This window comes from Kogia breviceps, chromosome 1, assembly GCF_026419965.1.
Source record: "Kogia breviceps isolate mKogBre1 chromosome 1, mKogBre1 haplotype 1, whole genome shotgun sequence".
Taxonomy (NCBI): Eukaryota; Metazoa; Chordata; class Mammalia; order Artiodactyla; family Physeteridae; genus Kogia; species Kogia breviceps.
This window is the reverse complement of record NC_081310.1, coordinates 144272299-144288041: the sequence shown is the minus strand read 5'-3', so window position 1 is coordinate 144288041 and position 15743 is coordinate 144272299. Positions and strand designations below refer to the sequence as shown.

The 15743-nt window shown below is 38.2% G+C and overlaps 1 protein-coding gene and 1 long non-coding RNA gene across 3 annotated transcripts in view; one reads left to right on the top strand and one right to left on the bottom strand.

Annotated features, from left to right (window-relative positions):
* LOC136794965 (uncharacterized) overlaps positions 1–15743 on the bottom strand; it is a 117221-nt gene that overhangs the window by 50350 nt on the left and 51128 nt on the right. The window lies entirely within an intron of this gene.
* Positions 1–15743, top strand: part of IL23R (interleukin 23 receptor) — a 53454-nt gene that overhangs the window by 32327 nt on the left and 5384 nt on the right. The window contains exons 7-8 of the mRNA XM_059075964.1: positions 11339–11428; positions 13755–13860. Coding sequence (XP_058931947.1) covers positions 11339–11428; positions 13755–13860 — 196 coding nt within the window. The remainder of the gene's footprint in view (positions 1–11338; positions 11429–13754; positions 13861–15743) is intronic.

The following is a 15743-nucleotide window of genomic DNA, read 5'->3' as shown; positions in this document are numbered from 1 at the left end:
TACATCAAAGTGGAGGAACAGCTTACTAAAATATCCTACAGGTTAAGTACAGTCAGCTCTCCATATTCATGGGTTCCACATCCAAAGATTCAACCAACCATAGATAGAAAATATTTGGGGAAAAAAGTCTGGAAAGTTCCAAAAGCAAAGCTTGAATTTGCCTCACACCAGCAACTATTTCCATAGCATTTACATTGTATTTCCAACTATTTACATAGCATTTACATTGTATTGGGCATTATAAATAATCTAGAGATGATTTAAAGTATACAGAAGGATGTGCATAGGTTACGGGAAAATACTACTCCATTTTAATTAAGGGACTCGAGCTTCCTCGGATTTTTGTATCCGTGGGGGGGTCCTGGAACTAATCCCCCATAGATACCAAGGGACTACTGTATAGGACCACAAATGTTCTCCTTTAAAAGTAAAGGCCGTAAACCTCACATAGAAGGAACAGGAACAGCAGCTACCCTGCAACAATTCTAAATGTAAAGTCTTTGTTTCCTAAGGGGGGAGTAAACCACTTAAGAGGCAAAAATGTCAGTTAAAATGAAATATTCCTGAAAACTTGCATCTATCCATGTTTAACATGTTAGCTAAGAGGAACCATAAACTATTCACTTGGTACAAATTCTAAGACACATTAAAGAAGAAACAGGGAAAGTGTGTTAGGGAAAGTGCTAATATTAAATCTTTTCAAAAATTTATCTCTTTTTTCTATTTGTAAAAGCAATGCAAGTCTGTTGTAATATGCAACCTAGAAATAAGTGTTGTTTACATTTTAATGGATTTAATACCAGTTTTTTCCTATGCACATATTTTTAAATGGTTGATGCTGTGGTATATGTACTGTTTTATATCCTGATTTTCTTATTTAATCTACCTTGTTGAATTTAAAAACCTATTAATGGGTGCATTCCAATTTATGAATGTAGTATAATTTAATCATTTCTCTATTTAAACAATATCTAGGTTATTGCATTTTTTCCGTTATCAATAAACTTCTTTGAATAGCTTTGTATATGAACTCTCCTTATGTCTTTAGGTCTTTTTGGATCAAGAGTTAAGCACATTTTAAGATGTTTGATTCAAGTTGCCAAACTGCTTTTCAGTAAATCTTTAATATCAATTTATTTTTTAAAAGGTATCCATGAAAAGACAGTAATTCATTTAAGTTGTTCATGAAGTATTCATGTATCCTCTACCATGCACCAGACACTTGCTAGGTACTTGCAGAACCTCAGTGAGCAAAGGAGACAAAGATCCCTTAATTCGAGAGAAGACAGTCAATACAAAAGTATAATAAAAAGTATATAACATTATAAATATGGAAATATAAGCAGTAAGAATCAAACCTCATAACTGAAGTTTCAATTGTTTCATAACCAACTTGTTTAATAATGGGTTTTTTTGGCTAAACTTTCCCAGTAATTAAGGTTTATTTATTTATGAAGAAACACAGCCCAGGCAATACTTCACCCTCCATGCAGGAGTTTCCTGTTTTTGTTCTCTAAAATTCTCATATGTGTATCACGAAATTGATTCATCCTGAAACAATGTGTTTTCAAAATTATGCCCAGATGGCACAGCAGGACAAATCATGAAGTAGGCATGGCTTTTCCTGCAGGCCCCTAGCCTTCTTATGTATCACTTTCCCTCTGGATAGTGCCTTTCCTTGGTCTTTAAAAACCCAGTCTCCAAAAGAAACCAAAGGAACTCAATTATAATAAGGGTTAAATGACGTATTATCTTTTCCTTCCTTAGAGTATTTAGACTTCAATGGAAAACAAAGCCTTACACAGTAGTCCCCGCTTACAGGTGGGAGATATATTCCAAGCCCCCCAGTGGATGCCTAAAACCACGGATAGTATCGAACCTTATATATGTTATGTTTTTTTTTCCAGTAATACACACTTATGATAAAGTTTAATTTCTAAATTAGGCACAGCAAGAGATTAACAACAATAGCTAGCAATAAAATAGAACTATAACAATATACTATAGTAAAAGTTATGTGAACGTAGTCTTTCTCTTTCAAAATATCTTGTGGAAATTTAATGCTTTTTGCATCTTAACTAAGCACTTAGCACACTCTATAGCTGTAACTTTTGCAGTTTCAGGTATGACAGCAAAACTAGCACAAATTTCTTTTTCCCTCTTCGCAATTTCAAGGATAGAAGATTCATTCTTACCGTACGAGTTAGCAACCTCAGCATAGGATTATTTTTCCCTCCTTAATAAGTCGAGAACTTGCATCTTTTCACTTAAAGGAAGCACTTTACGGCTTCTCTTTGACATATCCAAATTGCCAGCATCACTGCACTTGTACTTTGGGCCATTATTATGTAAAATAAGGGTCACTTGAACACAAGCACCATGATAACCAGGACGGTGTTCTGATAACCAAGATAGATACTAAGTGATTAACAGGCCAGATCCGTGGATGATTCCCATCTGGAGTGGGACAGAGCTGGACAACGTGAGATTTCATCACACTACTCAGAATAGTATGCAATTTAAAACTTAAGAATTGTTTATTTCTGGAATTTTCCATTTAATATTTTTGGACCCAGTTGACCAAGGTAACAAACCAAGGAAAGCAAAATGTTGGATAAGGGGGGACTCCTGTACTAAAAAAGAAAAACAAAAATCAACTTTAGTTGATTACTTCCTCTTGGGCTTTAACAATCACATAGGAGAAATTTCTCTAGATTAGAGACTCACATTTTTCTATACTGGTATAATAATAAGAGGCTAATTCAGTGACTGAATCCAGGTGACTTCAGGATAATAAATAATATAGCTAACATTTACTGGATGCTTATTGTGTGTTGGGCGCTGCAGTAAGGATTTTACTCATCACTGCAGCCCTATAAAACTGTTATTCCAACTGTGAAGATGAAGAGATGAGGCTCAGGAAGGGTAAGCAGTTGTCTGAACATTATAAAGCTGGTAAACGGTAGGGCCAGCTCATAGCTCAGGCTGTAGGATTCCAGCACTCACCCTGTAGCTCTGCTGGTCTCCTTCCTAAGAGACCTAGGAGGGTCCCAGGTCAACCTTCCCTGGGCCACTTAGCCATATTCTCCTCTACACATTAGCTAATATGCCAACATAACTTCATTTAATGTAATGCTTGTTATGAAATGCAAATAAATGAGAGAAGTGGGAACTGTAGGATGCTATCAACTATTTCTACTTTGGCAATGAATACAAGATGTGGAAGCACGTTTGGGTTTAAGTGATGAGAATGAAACAATAGAAACCTTGGGATAGGATAGTGCAGTCTGAGATGAGGACAAAGTATAGATGGGAAAGGTGACCTTACCCAAGACAAGGCACCACAGGGAAAGCATAGTGTGTTTTTCCAGCTGGCCCCAGCTCAGGAAAATGTCTTGAAAGCAATGCTTCTCAGAGTGGGGTCTGTGGACCATCTACATTAGAAATGCTTGGTACTAGTTTAAAATACAGATTCCTCAGCCTCCAGTCAAGTGATACTTCTGCAGCAAAGCGTAAAAACCAGTGTTCTGGAAGTTGGACACACCCTTTAAGAGGGAGAAGTGTCATGAAGGGTGTGGGTAGGAAATGTGGACAGAAAGGGGGAGAACAGAGTGTCCAAGCCATTGCCTTGGTAAGAGTGGTTCTGGGGGCCAGAAAAGGGTGGGTACATGAGAGTCTCAGGCCACTCTCTCTAGTACTGTCCGGTTCCTTCTCTAGTCCTTTTCCTCCTGCCTACCGCTTCCTCGGTCACTGGGCACCCCAACTCTCTTGGCAGCCCAGGATCCCAAGAAGCACAGGATGCAGGACCGAGGCTCCAGTAACCCATCACATCCCACATTACCCCCTCTGCCTACACCCTCCCCTGCCTCTGGGTGTGAGGTTTCAGCAGAGGCTGTGAAAACCTCCAGGGACTGCTGAAATGGCAGCTTCTAGACCACCAACCTGGACAGTCACTGTAAAAATTTCTGGGGTCTTTACGCAGTACAGAAAGAGCCCCAAAGGGGAAAAGATGATTTGTCAGCATAAAAAGCCAACACTGAAAATGTGAACATGAATTCCGTACTACCAATGTGAGAAGAGGTCTGCCAGGCAGGAATGTTTTTCAATTCTGCATTGTAATACAAAGATCCCTTTGTAATGAAGAAAAGGTAGAGGCTTCTCTAATCCCTTTAAAGACAAGTCAGAAGCCTGAGGGAAGGGCAGTCACATTTCATAATGACTAATTAACTTGCTTGAATTGCAACTTGCAGTAGAAAAGTTTCCCAGAGAAATCATATTCTTTTTTTTTTTGACAATTCTCCAGAGGAAGGCAAGTATAAGCAAGATATTAAACCACATCTTACTTTGTTCTCACAAAATACTGTTTGTTGTTGCATTACCAGTGACTCAAAGATTCTCATTAATTTTCCAGGACTTTTAGTGGCTTTTTAGCCACTAAAACAAATGTTATATCAATGGAACCAAATATAGATGGTATTAAATATAATGCAAATTAGAAGTGGCACACAGAATGTGCTCTTGCAAAAATTTTGTTATTTGTGACTAGAGATTTCTAATTCATTCATATTGAGATGGATTATAAATTTGTAGATTTGTGGTTAGTAAACTGGGTTAAACATATACACAATGTTCCTTGAAATACTAATCATTTTAGACCCTTCATCTGGATTTATTTAATCTTTGGGTCCTGTCCCTAATAAACCACCAGGGTTTTGTAGAATAAAAAGCAATTCATAAGAGTTTCACAATTTCTCTGAGGTTTGCAATCCGGTAATAGAAAATAAAGATTATGCTTTTTCATGAGGAAGTAATAATCTCCTGTATTAGTTTCCTATTGCTTCTGTAAAATGTTAGCATAAATTCAGTAACTTTAAACAATACAAAGGTATTATCTAGTAGTTATGGAGGTGAGAAATCCAAAATAAATATCACTGGGCCAAAACCAGAGCATCGGCAGGACTGTGTTCCTTCCGGAAGCTCTAGGAGAGAGTCAATTTCAGTGCGCTTTCCAGACTCTAGAGGCTGCCTGCATTTCATGGCTTGCGGCCTCATCTTTCATCTTCAAAGCCAGAAGTATAGCATCTGCCAATCTCTTTCTCTGACTCTGACCCTCCTGCCTCCTTCTTATAAAGACCCTTGAAATTTCTTCCCTGTAATTTCGGATAATCTCTCCATCTCAAATCCCTTTTGCCATATAAGGTAATCTATACACAAATTCCAAGGATTACAGCATGGTCATCTTTGTGGGGTCATTACTGTCCTACCATGTCTCCTCACCTAACCACCCACTACCAACAATTACAATTTTTACCACCTACACAAGTTTTCATTGCGATTAGGTGCAAGCACAAGAAATAAAATCTGGTTCTCTTAAGCAGAAAGAGAATTATGGGAAAGATAGCTGGATAGTAGTAGAAAGGCTGGCAAAATGATCACGAACAGGATCCAAGGGACCTGCAGGAACTAGAACCACAGCCAAAATCGCAGCCTAGGAAGAATCTGGTGAGAACTCTGCAGCCGGCACTGTGGTCACTTCCACTGCCTGCCCTGTGCCCTGGACACTCCACTGGTGCTGCTGTTACCAGACCCTGGATAGAGCTGCTGCACCCATATTGGATTCTAAGCGATTTCCTGGAGCTGTGTGTCCTGTGCGAGGTGGGGAGGAGGGCATCTGATGAACTAGGCTTAGGTCATCTGCTTGCAGCTACTTGCTGACTGTGGGGAGAGGGAGTCTCTGCTCCATTGAGGCTACCACAGTGAGAAGCCCTACTGGCCTCTTACCTACCCTAGGATGCCCACAGAGTAAGTCCTGGTGCTGGGCAACTGAAAAATGGCAAATGTCCACTAGACTGTTCAGACTCAGGAACAGGTACATGCTGGCTTGACAGCAAGGTTGCACCTTTGAAGAATCCTAAACCACTGGGTGAAACTTGGAAGCTGCCTACTCTTGCACATAGAATTTTGCTACACTTTGACATCAGACCCTCACCTCTGTGTGGTCCATGTCACTCAAGAAAATGTCTAGGTGGCTGCTGCTTTTTACCTTTTCCTTCTCTTATTTCTCTTTAACAATATGATTGTCATATACATATTTCTTACATTCTTTACTCTATGTACCAAGTACTTACAGCCTAGGAATATAAGCATGAAGACAGTCCCTTGAATATGCCTAGGCACGACCTCCTATCATTAATATACAAGGATAACACTGTAACTCATGAAATGATTCATCATTTGACTTGTTTTTCGAGTTGTGGTAAAGAGTTTGTTCTGATGTATTGTTTCCTCTGCCCTGGGCTTCTGGTGCCTATTTGATAGGTCTGGCCACTGTCTTTTGCTTTGCCATCTGACATGGCCTGGGGTCAAATCTTCACCCTTGGCCCTATAATGTTGAATTCCAACCACAGAGCTAAACTGGCTTAGGGAGATAGCATGTAAATGCTGTGAATAGCTGAGATTATTAGAAGGAGAATAGAAAGAAATCAAAAGGAGATGTTTATGTTTTAAGAAAAATAAGATGGAAAATAAACCTTCACTAACTTGAAAAACACACCTCTAATATGGCTCCTCTTTCTTAAATATCTAGAAACTTCCGAAAGAGAAAGGTCTAGAAAAGTCCCTGTGTCAGCTCTGGTCAAACCTCTAAGATGCAGGCCTTGATTAGTGTGGCTCTGACACCAAGATTGGCAAGGACAAAAATAAACAAAGGAGCATTATAAATGTCCACACCCTTTGGCCCAGTAATTCCACTTATAGAAATCTAGCCTTAGGAAATAAGCAGAGCTATGGAAAGGAGTCTTATGTACAATGATATTTATTTAAAAGCTAATTATAAAAGTAAGAATTTGGTAACAATCTAAAAGACCAATCATAGCAATAGCTAATGCTTATTAAGCATTTAATTTGTATAAGGCATGGTACTAAGTGCTTTGTATGAACTATCTCATCAAGCCTCATGAATGAAGCATTGTAACTACCCAATTTTACAAATGAAGATACTGAGTCACAAAGCAGTTAAGCAACTTGCCCAGGGCCAAGCAACTCCAAGTGGTAGAGCCGGGATTTGAACTGAGTTTCATCTGAATCCAAAGCTGGTGTTGGAAATCACCAAGCTATACACTTTCTCAATGGGGGATGATTGAATAAACACAGTACAAACATCATGAAATATTAAATTGCCATTAGTATGATGATTTTGAACAATTTTTAATAAAATTTTAAAATGTTCATGATATAATATTAAATTTAAAAATCCCAGACACAACATTTAGTAAAGAGCATGATCTCAACTAGGGTACAGATATACACAAAAGACTGTTAACAAATGTAAAAAAATGATTGTTTCTGGGCTTCCCTGGTGGCGCAGTGGTTGAGAATCCGCCTGCCGATGCAGGGATCACGGGTTCGTGCCCCGGTCCGGGAAGATCCCACATGCCGTGGAGCAGCTGGGCCCGTGAGCCATGGCCGCTGACCCTGCGCGTCCGGAGCCTGTGCTCCGCAAAGGGAGAGGCCACGACAGTGAGAGGCCCGCGTACCACAAAAAAAAAAAAAAAAAAAAAAAAAAAAAAGATTGTTTCTAGTTTGTGAACAAATGTAAAATTGTATCTTCTTTTTCATACTCTTCTACACTTTTCAAGCATCCTATAATTAGCAGGTATTGCTTGTATAAAAGGGAAATAGTCGGTGTTCAGAAGAAGATAACTCTAGGCTGGAAGAGTCTGAGGATCAGTGCTCAACGGGTTAGCCCAACCATCGTCCATTGTGGTGGGTTCCGAGCCCTACAAGGCCAGGCAGCTCTAACACACTGGCCAGCCCCAGGGAGTTATGGCTAAGTCTCAGCATGCGAGCACTGCTTGCAAGGCTGACTCAGCTGCCCCACCTGGAGCCATCCTGCTACAAAAGTGAGATTATTAACTAATGGAGCCAGTGACCAGCACAAATTGCATGCCAGAACCAGGTAGGAATTTTCACTCTTGGACCTCTACCTAGGTGACTTTGGACAAGTCATTTATCCTTTTTATGCCTTTGTTTCCTCATCCATAAAATGAGGACAATAGTACTATCTACCTGATTGGGTTGTTGTAAGGATTAAATGAGAGAAAGCATGTAAAGTCTAGTACAGTATTTGGAACATAATTAGTACTCAATAAATCATCACTTTAAAAGAATAACAAAACACACTTTGCCCCATGGTAGACGTAGAGGGAAAGGCTGAGGAGACTGATTTGACATTATCCCTAAGAAACAGATGGAATACATTATCACTAAAACTAATTCCTTTTGAGTGGATTTGATTAAATTAAGCTGGTATTTGGTAGGCCAAAGAATGTAGTTATGCTTCTAGTTTTGTCCAAGAACAAGAAACTACATCTTTTTTTAAAACCATTCTAAACTCCCTATAAACATACTGCTTTCTGTTAAGACTAACTCTAGTGTCCAATGTCAGTGTGTATAAGTTATATAAAAATTCTTACCAAATTAGAGATGATTTGGGGTTTCTGAGTATACTCAAATATATGCTGAGAGTCATAAAGCATAATTTAATATTCCGCTGCAGGGACAGAACTGTCTCTTTACAGACGTTAACACTGCAGATATTAAATAAATAACGAAAATACCATGAGATTTTTTTTCTAGCATTTTAGGCAATACACTGATGATTAAAGTTGATATAAACAATGCTTTTCAGTCATGGCAGGTGGATTAACAGGATGTATTAGAGTTTTTTTCCCCTCTCTCTTTTATTTTTCTTATTAAAATTATTTTTTCCTATTATAGTTACTGCTTTTATAATGAAAAATATTAAGTATGATTTAAGAAGAAATGACCTAGCCACTTGGTGGCAGTATGTCATGAAGATAATAGTCTATATGGCTTCATTTCAGTCCTTTGCTTAAAAATTTTGTCATTGACATATATACACTACCATGTATAAAATAGGTAACTAATGAGAACCTACTGTACAGCACAGGGAACTCTACTCAATGATCTATGGTGATCTAAATGGCAAGGAAATCTAAAAGGAGTGGATATAGGTACAGCGTATATATGTATAACTGATTCACTTTGCTGTACAGCAGAAACTAACACAACATTGTAAAGCAACTATACTCCAATAAATAAAAAAAATTTGTCATTGGCTTGATTTCTCCTCTGACAGTTTTGTTTATAAATTGTCTTACTTCAGATATCTGATTCTTTGTGAAATTACCCTCTTATAATTAAGCATCTCTTTTAAATGACTTTAATTTAATCTAATTTAAATTAATACACCTGGTTGATTCGAAACTATGATAACAAAAAGACTCTAAAGGAAGATTATGTTTATTCTCTATTAGGGCTAATAAAGCCCTAGTCAGATATGAAAATTATTTTTATGTGATGCAAATTAATAACTGATGGTTCATGCCAAATAACCACCTGTAGTTTATACAACAGAATTATATTAACCTGTATTAAAAGCCAACAGCATCATATATTATTTTTAAATAAAAATGCTAATTTTAAAATAATAAAAGTGAAAACAAAAATAATCCAGCAACATATGCTATAAACCCATGATTTTGCAAAATTGAAAGTTGTGTTACATTTTAATGTAATCTTTTTCTTAAAACTGTAAAATAATGTAGATGCAGGCTCCTGCTTGGGCTCCCTGAGAATGAACATAAGCCTGTAAAACACTTATTTAGATGAATAAACCTGGCTGTTGACCACTGGGGATGGAACCACATACTTAGGGAAAAAAGAGATGTAGTGAAGCATTGAGGAGCCAGAAAGAGCTCCTGATTTGTCACAATCCACAGTGAAACATTTCCCTCTTGCTGTGGAGAAGTGAGAATAAAAACACAGGAAAGAACTTTTGGCTTTTCTGATGTTTTCATCTTCTAAAATTCCCTACCCATTGTTCTTAGAAAACCACTCTTCAATCGAGCCTGTGTTTGCACCCAGATCAGCCTTTTAAAAACATTTCCAAAGACCCATAGGAATCTTTTTATCGGAACTCTGTGATATTTTTCTCAAAGAGAGTTGCCCTGGCCACATAGCTTGTTATACAAGCCTATGATATCTCCGTAGCAGTTAAGGACACCTCAAGTTGTGATTTCTCTCTGGCCCCCAAAGTGATTCTTTTAATAGAAGAATTTGAACACTGAAATCAGAATGACTGAATAAATAGGGCTTGAGGCCCTCTTGGAGATCCAGAGCTTAGAACCATTTCCAGGAATATCTTCTGTCAGCTGGGAGAACTGTGTCCTTGAAGTCACCTCTGGAAGCTTTTAATTATCAGGATGGAGGAGGTGGGTAAGGAAACTCCAGGACTCTTGTTTTTCTTTTATAAATGTATTTATTTTATTTTATTATTATCATTATTATTTTTTTGGCTGCATTGGGTCTTCGTTGAGGTGAGGTGTGCGGGCTTCTCACTCCGTGGCTTCTCTTGTTCCGGAGCACAGGCTCTAAGCACGCAGCCTTCAGTAGTTGTGGTGCACAGGCTTCAGTAGTTGTGGCGCACAGGCTTAGTTGCTCCGTGGCATGTGGGATCTTCCCTGACCAGGGCTCAAACCCGTGTCCCCTGCACTGGCAGGTGGATTCTTAACCACTGTGCCACAGGGAAGCCCACCCAGGACTCTTCCGAGTTCAGGCTGAAAACAAGTTAGCTACCAAGGCAGCTGACCCCACACTGGTCAGAAGATTTCATTAGCAGTGTTCTGACAGGCTTTACGGGTAGACAGGGCTGGCCAGGATCCTTGCCCGCGGGGAAGGAGCAGAGAGAAGTCATTAATGGCATTCCACGCTTATGTTATAACCTCAAAGTGTCTGCTAATCAAAACTGGTCTTCTTACATGAAGCCAAGAGGCTGTTCATGAACAGCATCTCTAAGACTGTGCAAAGGCAAAAGTGACACATCTTGGAGGCTCTTAAGGAAACCTAAACTTTATTGCATCATCTATTAGAAGGAATCAAGTAGAGACTAGTTGTGTGATTTTTTTCTGGCTCGGTGAATGAAATAAAGCTCCTTTGAATTTGTTGCCTAGAAGTCTCATGAAATTAGTGGACACACCTTGAAGTCTTACAAACCCTAGGTAGTTTTTATTGTCCTTTGAATGTTTCCTCCTTTGGGATTTACCCAATTTAATAAAAAGAAGAAGACACACACACACACACACACACACACACACACGCACACACACACAGGTTTTTGCTTTTACTCCATCTTTCCAGCCTATTAAAGTTACTGGTTTACTTTAATCATCTCAAACAAGTGAAGAAACTCTCTTAGGAAACTGGGTAACCTAAGTGCAAAAAGTAAAAAGCTGACACTATTTTCTTTTTGTTTAAGTTCCCCAGGTCACACTGAAATCATTTCAACATGATACTCAGAATTCTGGGCTTCTAATTGCTTCCATCTTTGAAGAACACCTTACTTCTGGTAAGAAAATACTGCTTAGGTTTGTTGAGTAGTCTTTATTAATCATCCATTTAAATGCTCCATACTGAAAAATCATGTGTCAGGCATAAGTTTCTTGACAGTAAGACATGCCACATGCTTTCCATAGGAAAATAATCAAACAAAAATCTGCTTAAAATTGAATTTAAGGAGTGGTTTAGGTAGATTTTGCCAGCTTTGCTCTGGGTTAGGTACATGTTCATTTCAATTGGTGCTGGGGCTCAAGACCTCAAAAATTCTTCCTAAAAAATATCATTATTTGAGTGTCTACCATGTGCTAGGAATTTCATATACATCATCTTTTTCAATATTCAAAATCTTTATCAATCTTCAAAACAACCTGCTGAGGTAAGTGCTATGTATCTATTTTACAGATGGGAAAACTGGAGCTCAGAGAGGTTGAGGAACTTGTTTGGACTAAAATTCAAATCCAATTTTCAAATCCTGAAGTCTGTGCTCTTTCGCTTATACAAACCAGCTCCCATTTTATTTGTTAGTATGACTTAGTATTTTCCATTGATAAGCATATCTAAATGTTTTAGGCATAAAAAAGATATTAGATCAGGTTGTAGAGCATTTATCTCCTTGCACAGAAATCTGGCAAAAAATAGTATAAAACTTTGGCAGGTGATATTGACATTCTTTGGACTTCTGTTTATTTATTCAAAAAGTATTCTACGTTGCCAGGCACACATTTTATGCGCCAGGCACTATTCTGAGTACTGGGCAATCAGCAGTGAAAAAAATGAACAAAGCCCCTGTCTTCATGGAGCTTCCATTCCAGATAGACAGGGTGGGGTGGGAGTGGGGGAAACCACAAACAGAACAAGAAAAGGAAGGTGGCAGCAAGTGTTATAAGGGAAATGAAGCAATGTAAGGGTACTCTGAATTTGTGCTATGTGAATCAATTATGGGCCAAGTGCTTAGGTTCAGCACAGATTCCTAATTACAAATGCCTGCACAGACTTGCACCTTGATATTTCTGTGGGAATTGTGGAGGCTAGGAACTCATGGCTGCTCTGTTAGATAGGTATTATTTTATAGAAGAGAAAACTTGAGCTTCAGCAAGTTCACAATTATGCTCTGATGTTACAGAGCTGATAAGCGGCAGCATCTAGTTTGAAGCCAGGTATCTCAGGTTATTCTCTTGGTGACTCTGCTCTACTCCTCAAACCCCTTTACCTGGCCCCATGTTAACCTGAGATTTCCTCATCCTCCTCCAGGACTAATGCACAAGAATATGTGGAAGCCAGTACCTCCCGTTAGTTGCTTGAAATCCTTAGCAATAGTATTTTAGTCCTAGGAAAACTAATTCCATACCCTACTGGGACTTTGGAGTGAAGTAAGCCACACTGGCCCTGGCCCACCAGTGGCTTTAGGAGAGGGGTTGGACAGCATGGAGACCTCCAAGTGCATGTTAGGTGCAGCTGGGGAATAACTAGGGCAGGGCCAATTCAGTGTCTGACACATGATAAGTATCCGATAAATGTCTGCCAAAGCCGGGGAGGAAGGAGGATGGAAGGGGCCAATACCCAGCATGGCTCAGAACCAACTCCAGCATGACAAGTCATGTCCAAATTAAAGTTTACATTTGAAAATAGAAAATAGGGTTTTTCATGTACTAGGGAGAAAATGGGATGAGCCTGGTAGGTAACACATGCTGAATATAATAATTATTTAAAGATTACAGGTGATTAATTCCACTTCAAAATTCAAAAAAAGCACTGTTTTTAAAATAAAATGTCAGTGTAAGATATATGGCAATTTGGATTTCTCTCTTATAACATATATTGTTCTAAGTAGAGTGAATGTTCTTTTTCAGCAGGAAAAAATTCATGAACAATAAATTTCAAAGAATGGTGACAAGTTATGCATAACTTCTGTCTTGTACAAAAGGTTAAAAAAAACCACAACAACTCAGTTGTGATTGTGGCCAGTTTTAGACTCTGTCTCAAGCAATTGGGAATTCTCATTCATGTCGAAGAAACCAAATGATGTTTATCACTAAACCTTTTTAATATAAAATATGCAAGCACAAGCTCAGAAAAACATCTAAAGCTGACCACATTTGCCAGAGACTCAATTCACTGACATCAGATACATGCAGCTCAATTCCCTCAAACAAAAGGTATTGTCGTGCAGTTTGGAAGGGCAGTCACTTTACAGCCCAAGGTAAAGGTTAATTTTATTTCCCCTTCCTATTTCCTTTGAGATCAATGACCTTCACTTGGAGCAGAGTAGAAAGAACAATGACTCTGGCGTCACATAGATGGAAATTATACCTAAAATTATTTTTCTTTCCTTTCAGACAATAGGCAACAAGACATTGGGCTTCTATTGGGAATGGTCTTCTTTGCCGTTACTTTAGCAATTCTTTCTTTGATTGGGATATTTAACAGATCGTTCAGAACTGGGTAAGTTTTTGTAGAATTTTGTTTTCTCATTTAGACATACATTGGTACCATCAAAATGTAGTCAATTCTGTGATTTACTAGAAAAATTCATCAACATTTTTCTTGAGAGAAAGACAAAACAAAAGAAACTGTTTGAGTACCCACCCATGCCAAACTCCATTCATTTAATCCTTGCAAGATCCTGCCAGAAAAGCTCAGTGGCCTATTTTACAAATGACTTACACGAGGCTTAGAGAGGTTAAGTGCTCAGCCCAAGGTCACCAAACACTAAGCCAGGAGTCCAGACACAGCTGACGTATCAGCCCATGTTCTTTCTTTCCCTACGCAGCCTTCTCATTGTGCCCTCAAGTCTGTCTACAGTGCCTGAATTCTTCACAGTAGTTAAGTCATAACCTACCTCAAGTTCTACCCAAGCAAATCCCCTGAATCAATGTGAAGAGAAGTGTGGCAATGTGTGAATTCATCACTTTGATACCAATCGTGTTAGTGTTTTAGCATCCAGCCCTAATGCCCAGTCCCCTTGGCCTCCTTCAGTCATTTTTTTCCAATATGGTATTAGTATAATAAAGATCAATGCCTAATTATTTTAAAATGAGACTTTGAGGGAAGCAAGGCCTTTGACACCCTAAATTTTACCAGTTGCACTGGGTATTTCTAATTGGTTAATAGAGTTGTTTGATGTGGCAGTCCCCCAGTTCGTCCAGTAACACATGTGAATGTTCTTTGCCTAATTGGCACTGAGTTTCTATTTCTTGCCATCACTTGCTTCATGAGATAATCTTTCTTTCTTTGAAATTTATAATCAAAATGCAGTAGAGAGATTCAGAATGAGCTACTGTGAATAAAGTACACTAGTGATATTTTTTTTAATTTACATAGGCTTTTTCCTCAAAAGCTAAGCTTTTAAATTACACATTAATAAATATATCCCTGGGCTTCCCTGGTGGTGCAGTGGTTGAGAGTTCGCCTGCCGATGCAGGGGACATGGGTTCGTGCCCCGGCCCAGGAAGATCCCACATACCACAGAGCGGCTAGGCCTGTGAGCCATGACTGCTGAGCCTGCGCATCCGGAGCCTGTGCTCCGCAACAGGAGAGGCCACAACAGTGAGAGGCCCGCGTAGCGCAAAAAATAAATAAATAAATAAATAAATAAATAAATAAATAAATAAATAAATAAATATATCCCTGGTACCCTTGTGAGGTGAGAAAACTAATATGGAACTTTATTTTAGGTTGTTTTAAAATATACTTGATTACAAAACCCTTTGAAATATCTTAATGTTCCAACTTGTAGTGCATAAGCATATTAATATTTGTGTTATTATCCAAAGATGTCCTAGAGAGTGTAAAATTTTAAATAACATTAAGTTTGTTACGAACTAAAAATTAACTTCCTACTGGTAACGATAAATAAGAAAATAAAACAATTCTTTGCTAATTTAATTATTTAAATAAGCATTCTTTTTAAAAAGATAAAACTAGAGATAACTCCAATATTACTGTATTACATATGAGCAGATACTGTTTTTACTATAACTTTACATTATTTGTAAAAGTCTTATTTCAGAAACAGAACTGGAAAATGGAGAACAAAACAATTTTAAATATAATGAAAACAAGAGTGGTATCTATCTATCTATCTATCTATCTATATATATATATATATATACACACACACATATTTTTCTCACTGTATCAGTATGCTGTATAAAAACTTTTCTTCAATAGCATGAACTTACTAATTTGGTCTAATTTTAGGTATACAAAGGGAGTGTGAATTATTTAAAAAACTGAACCATAAAACATTGTATAAATATATGTAAAGAAATTATTTTTTACCCTACAGTTCAAGGTCAAATTGGGCAAGCAAAGTCCATGCAGCT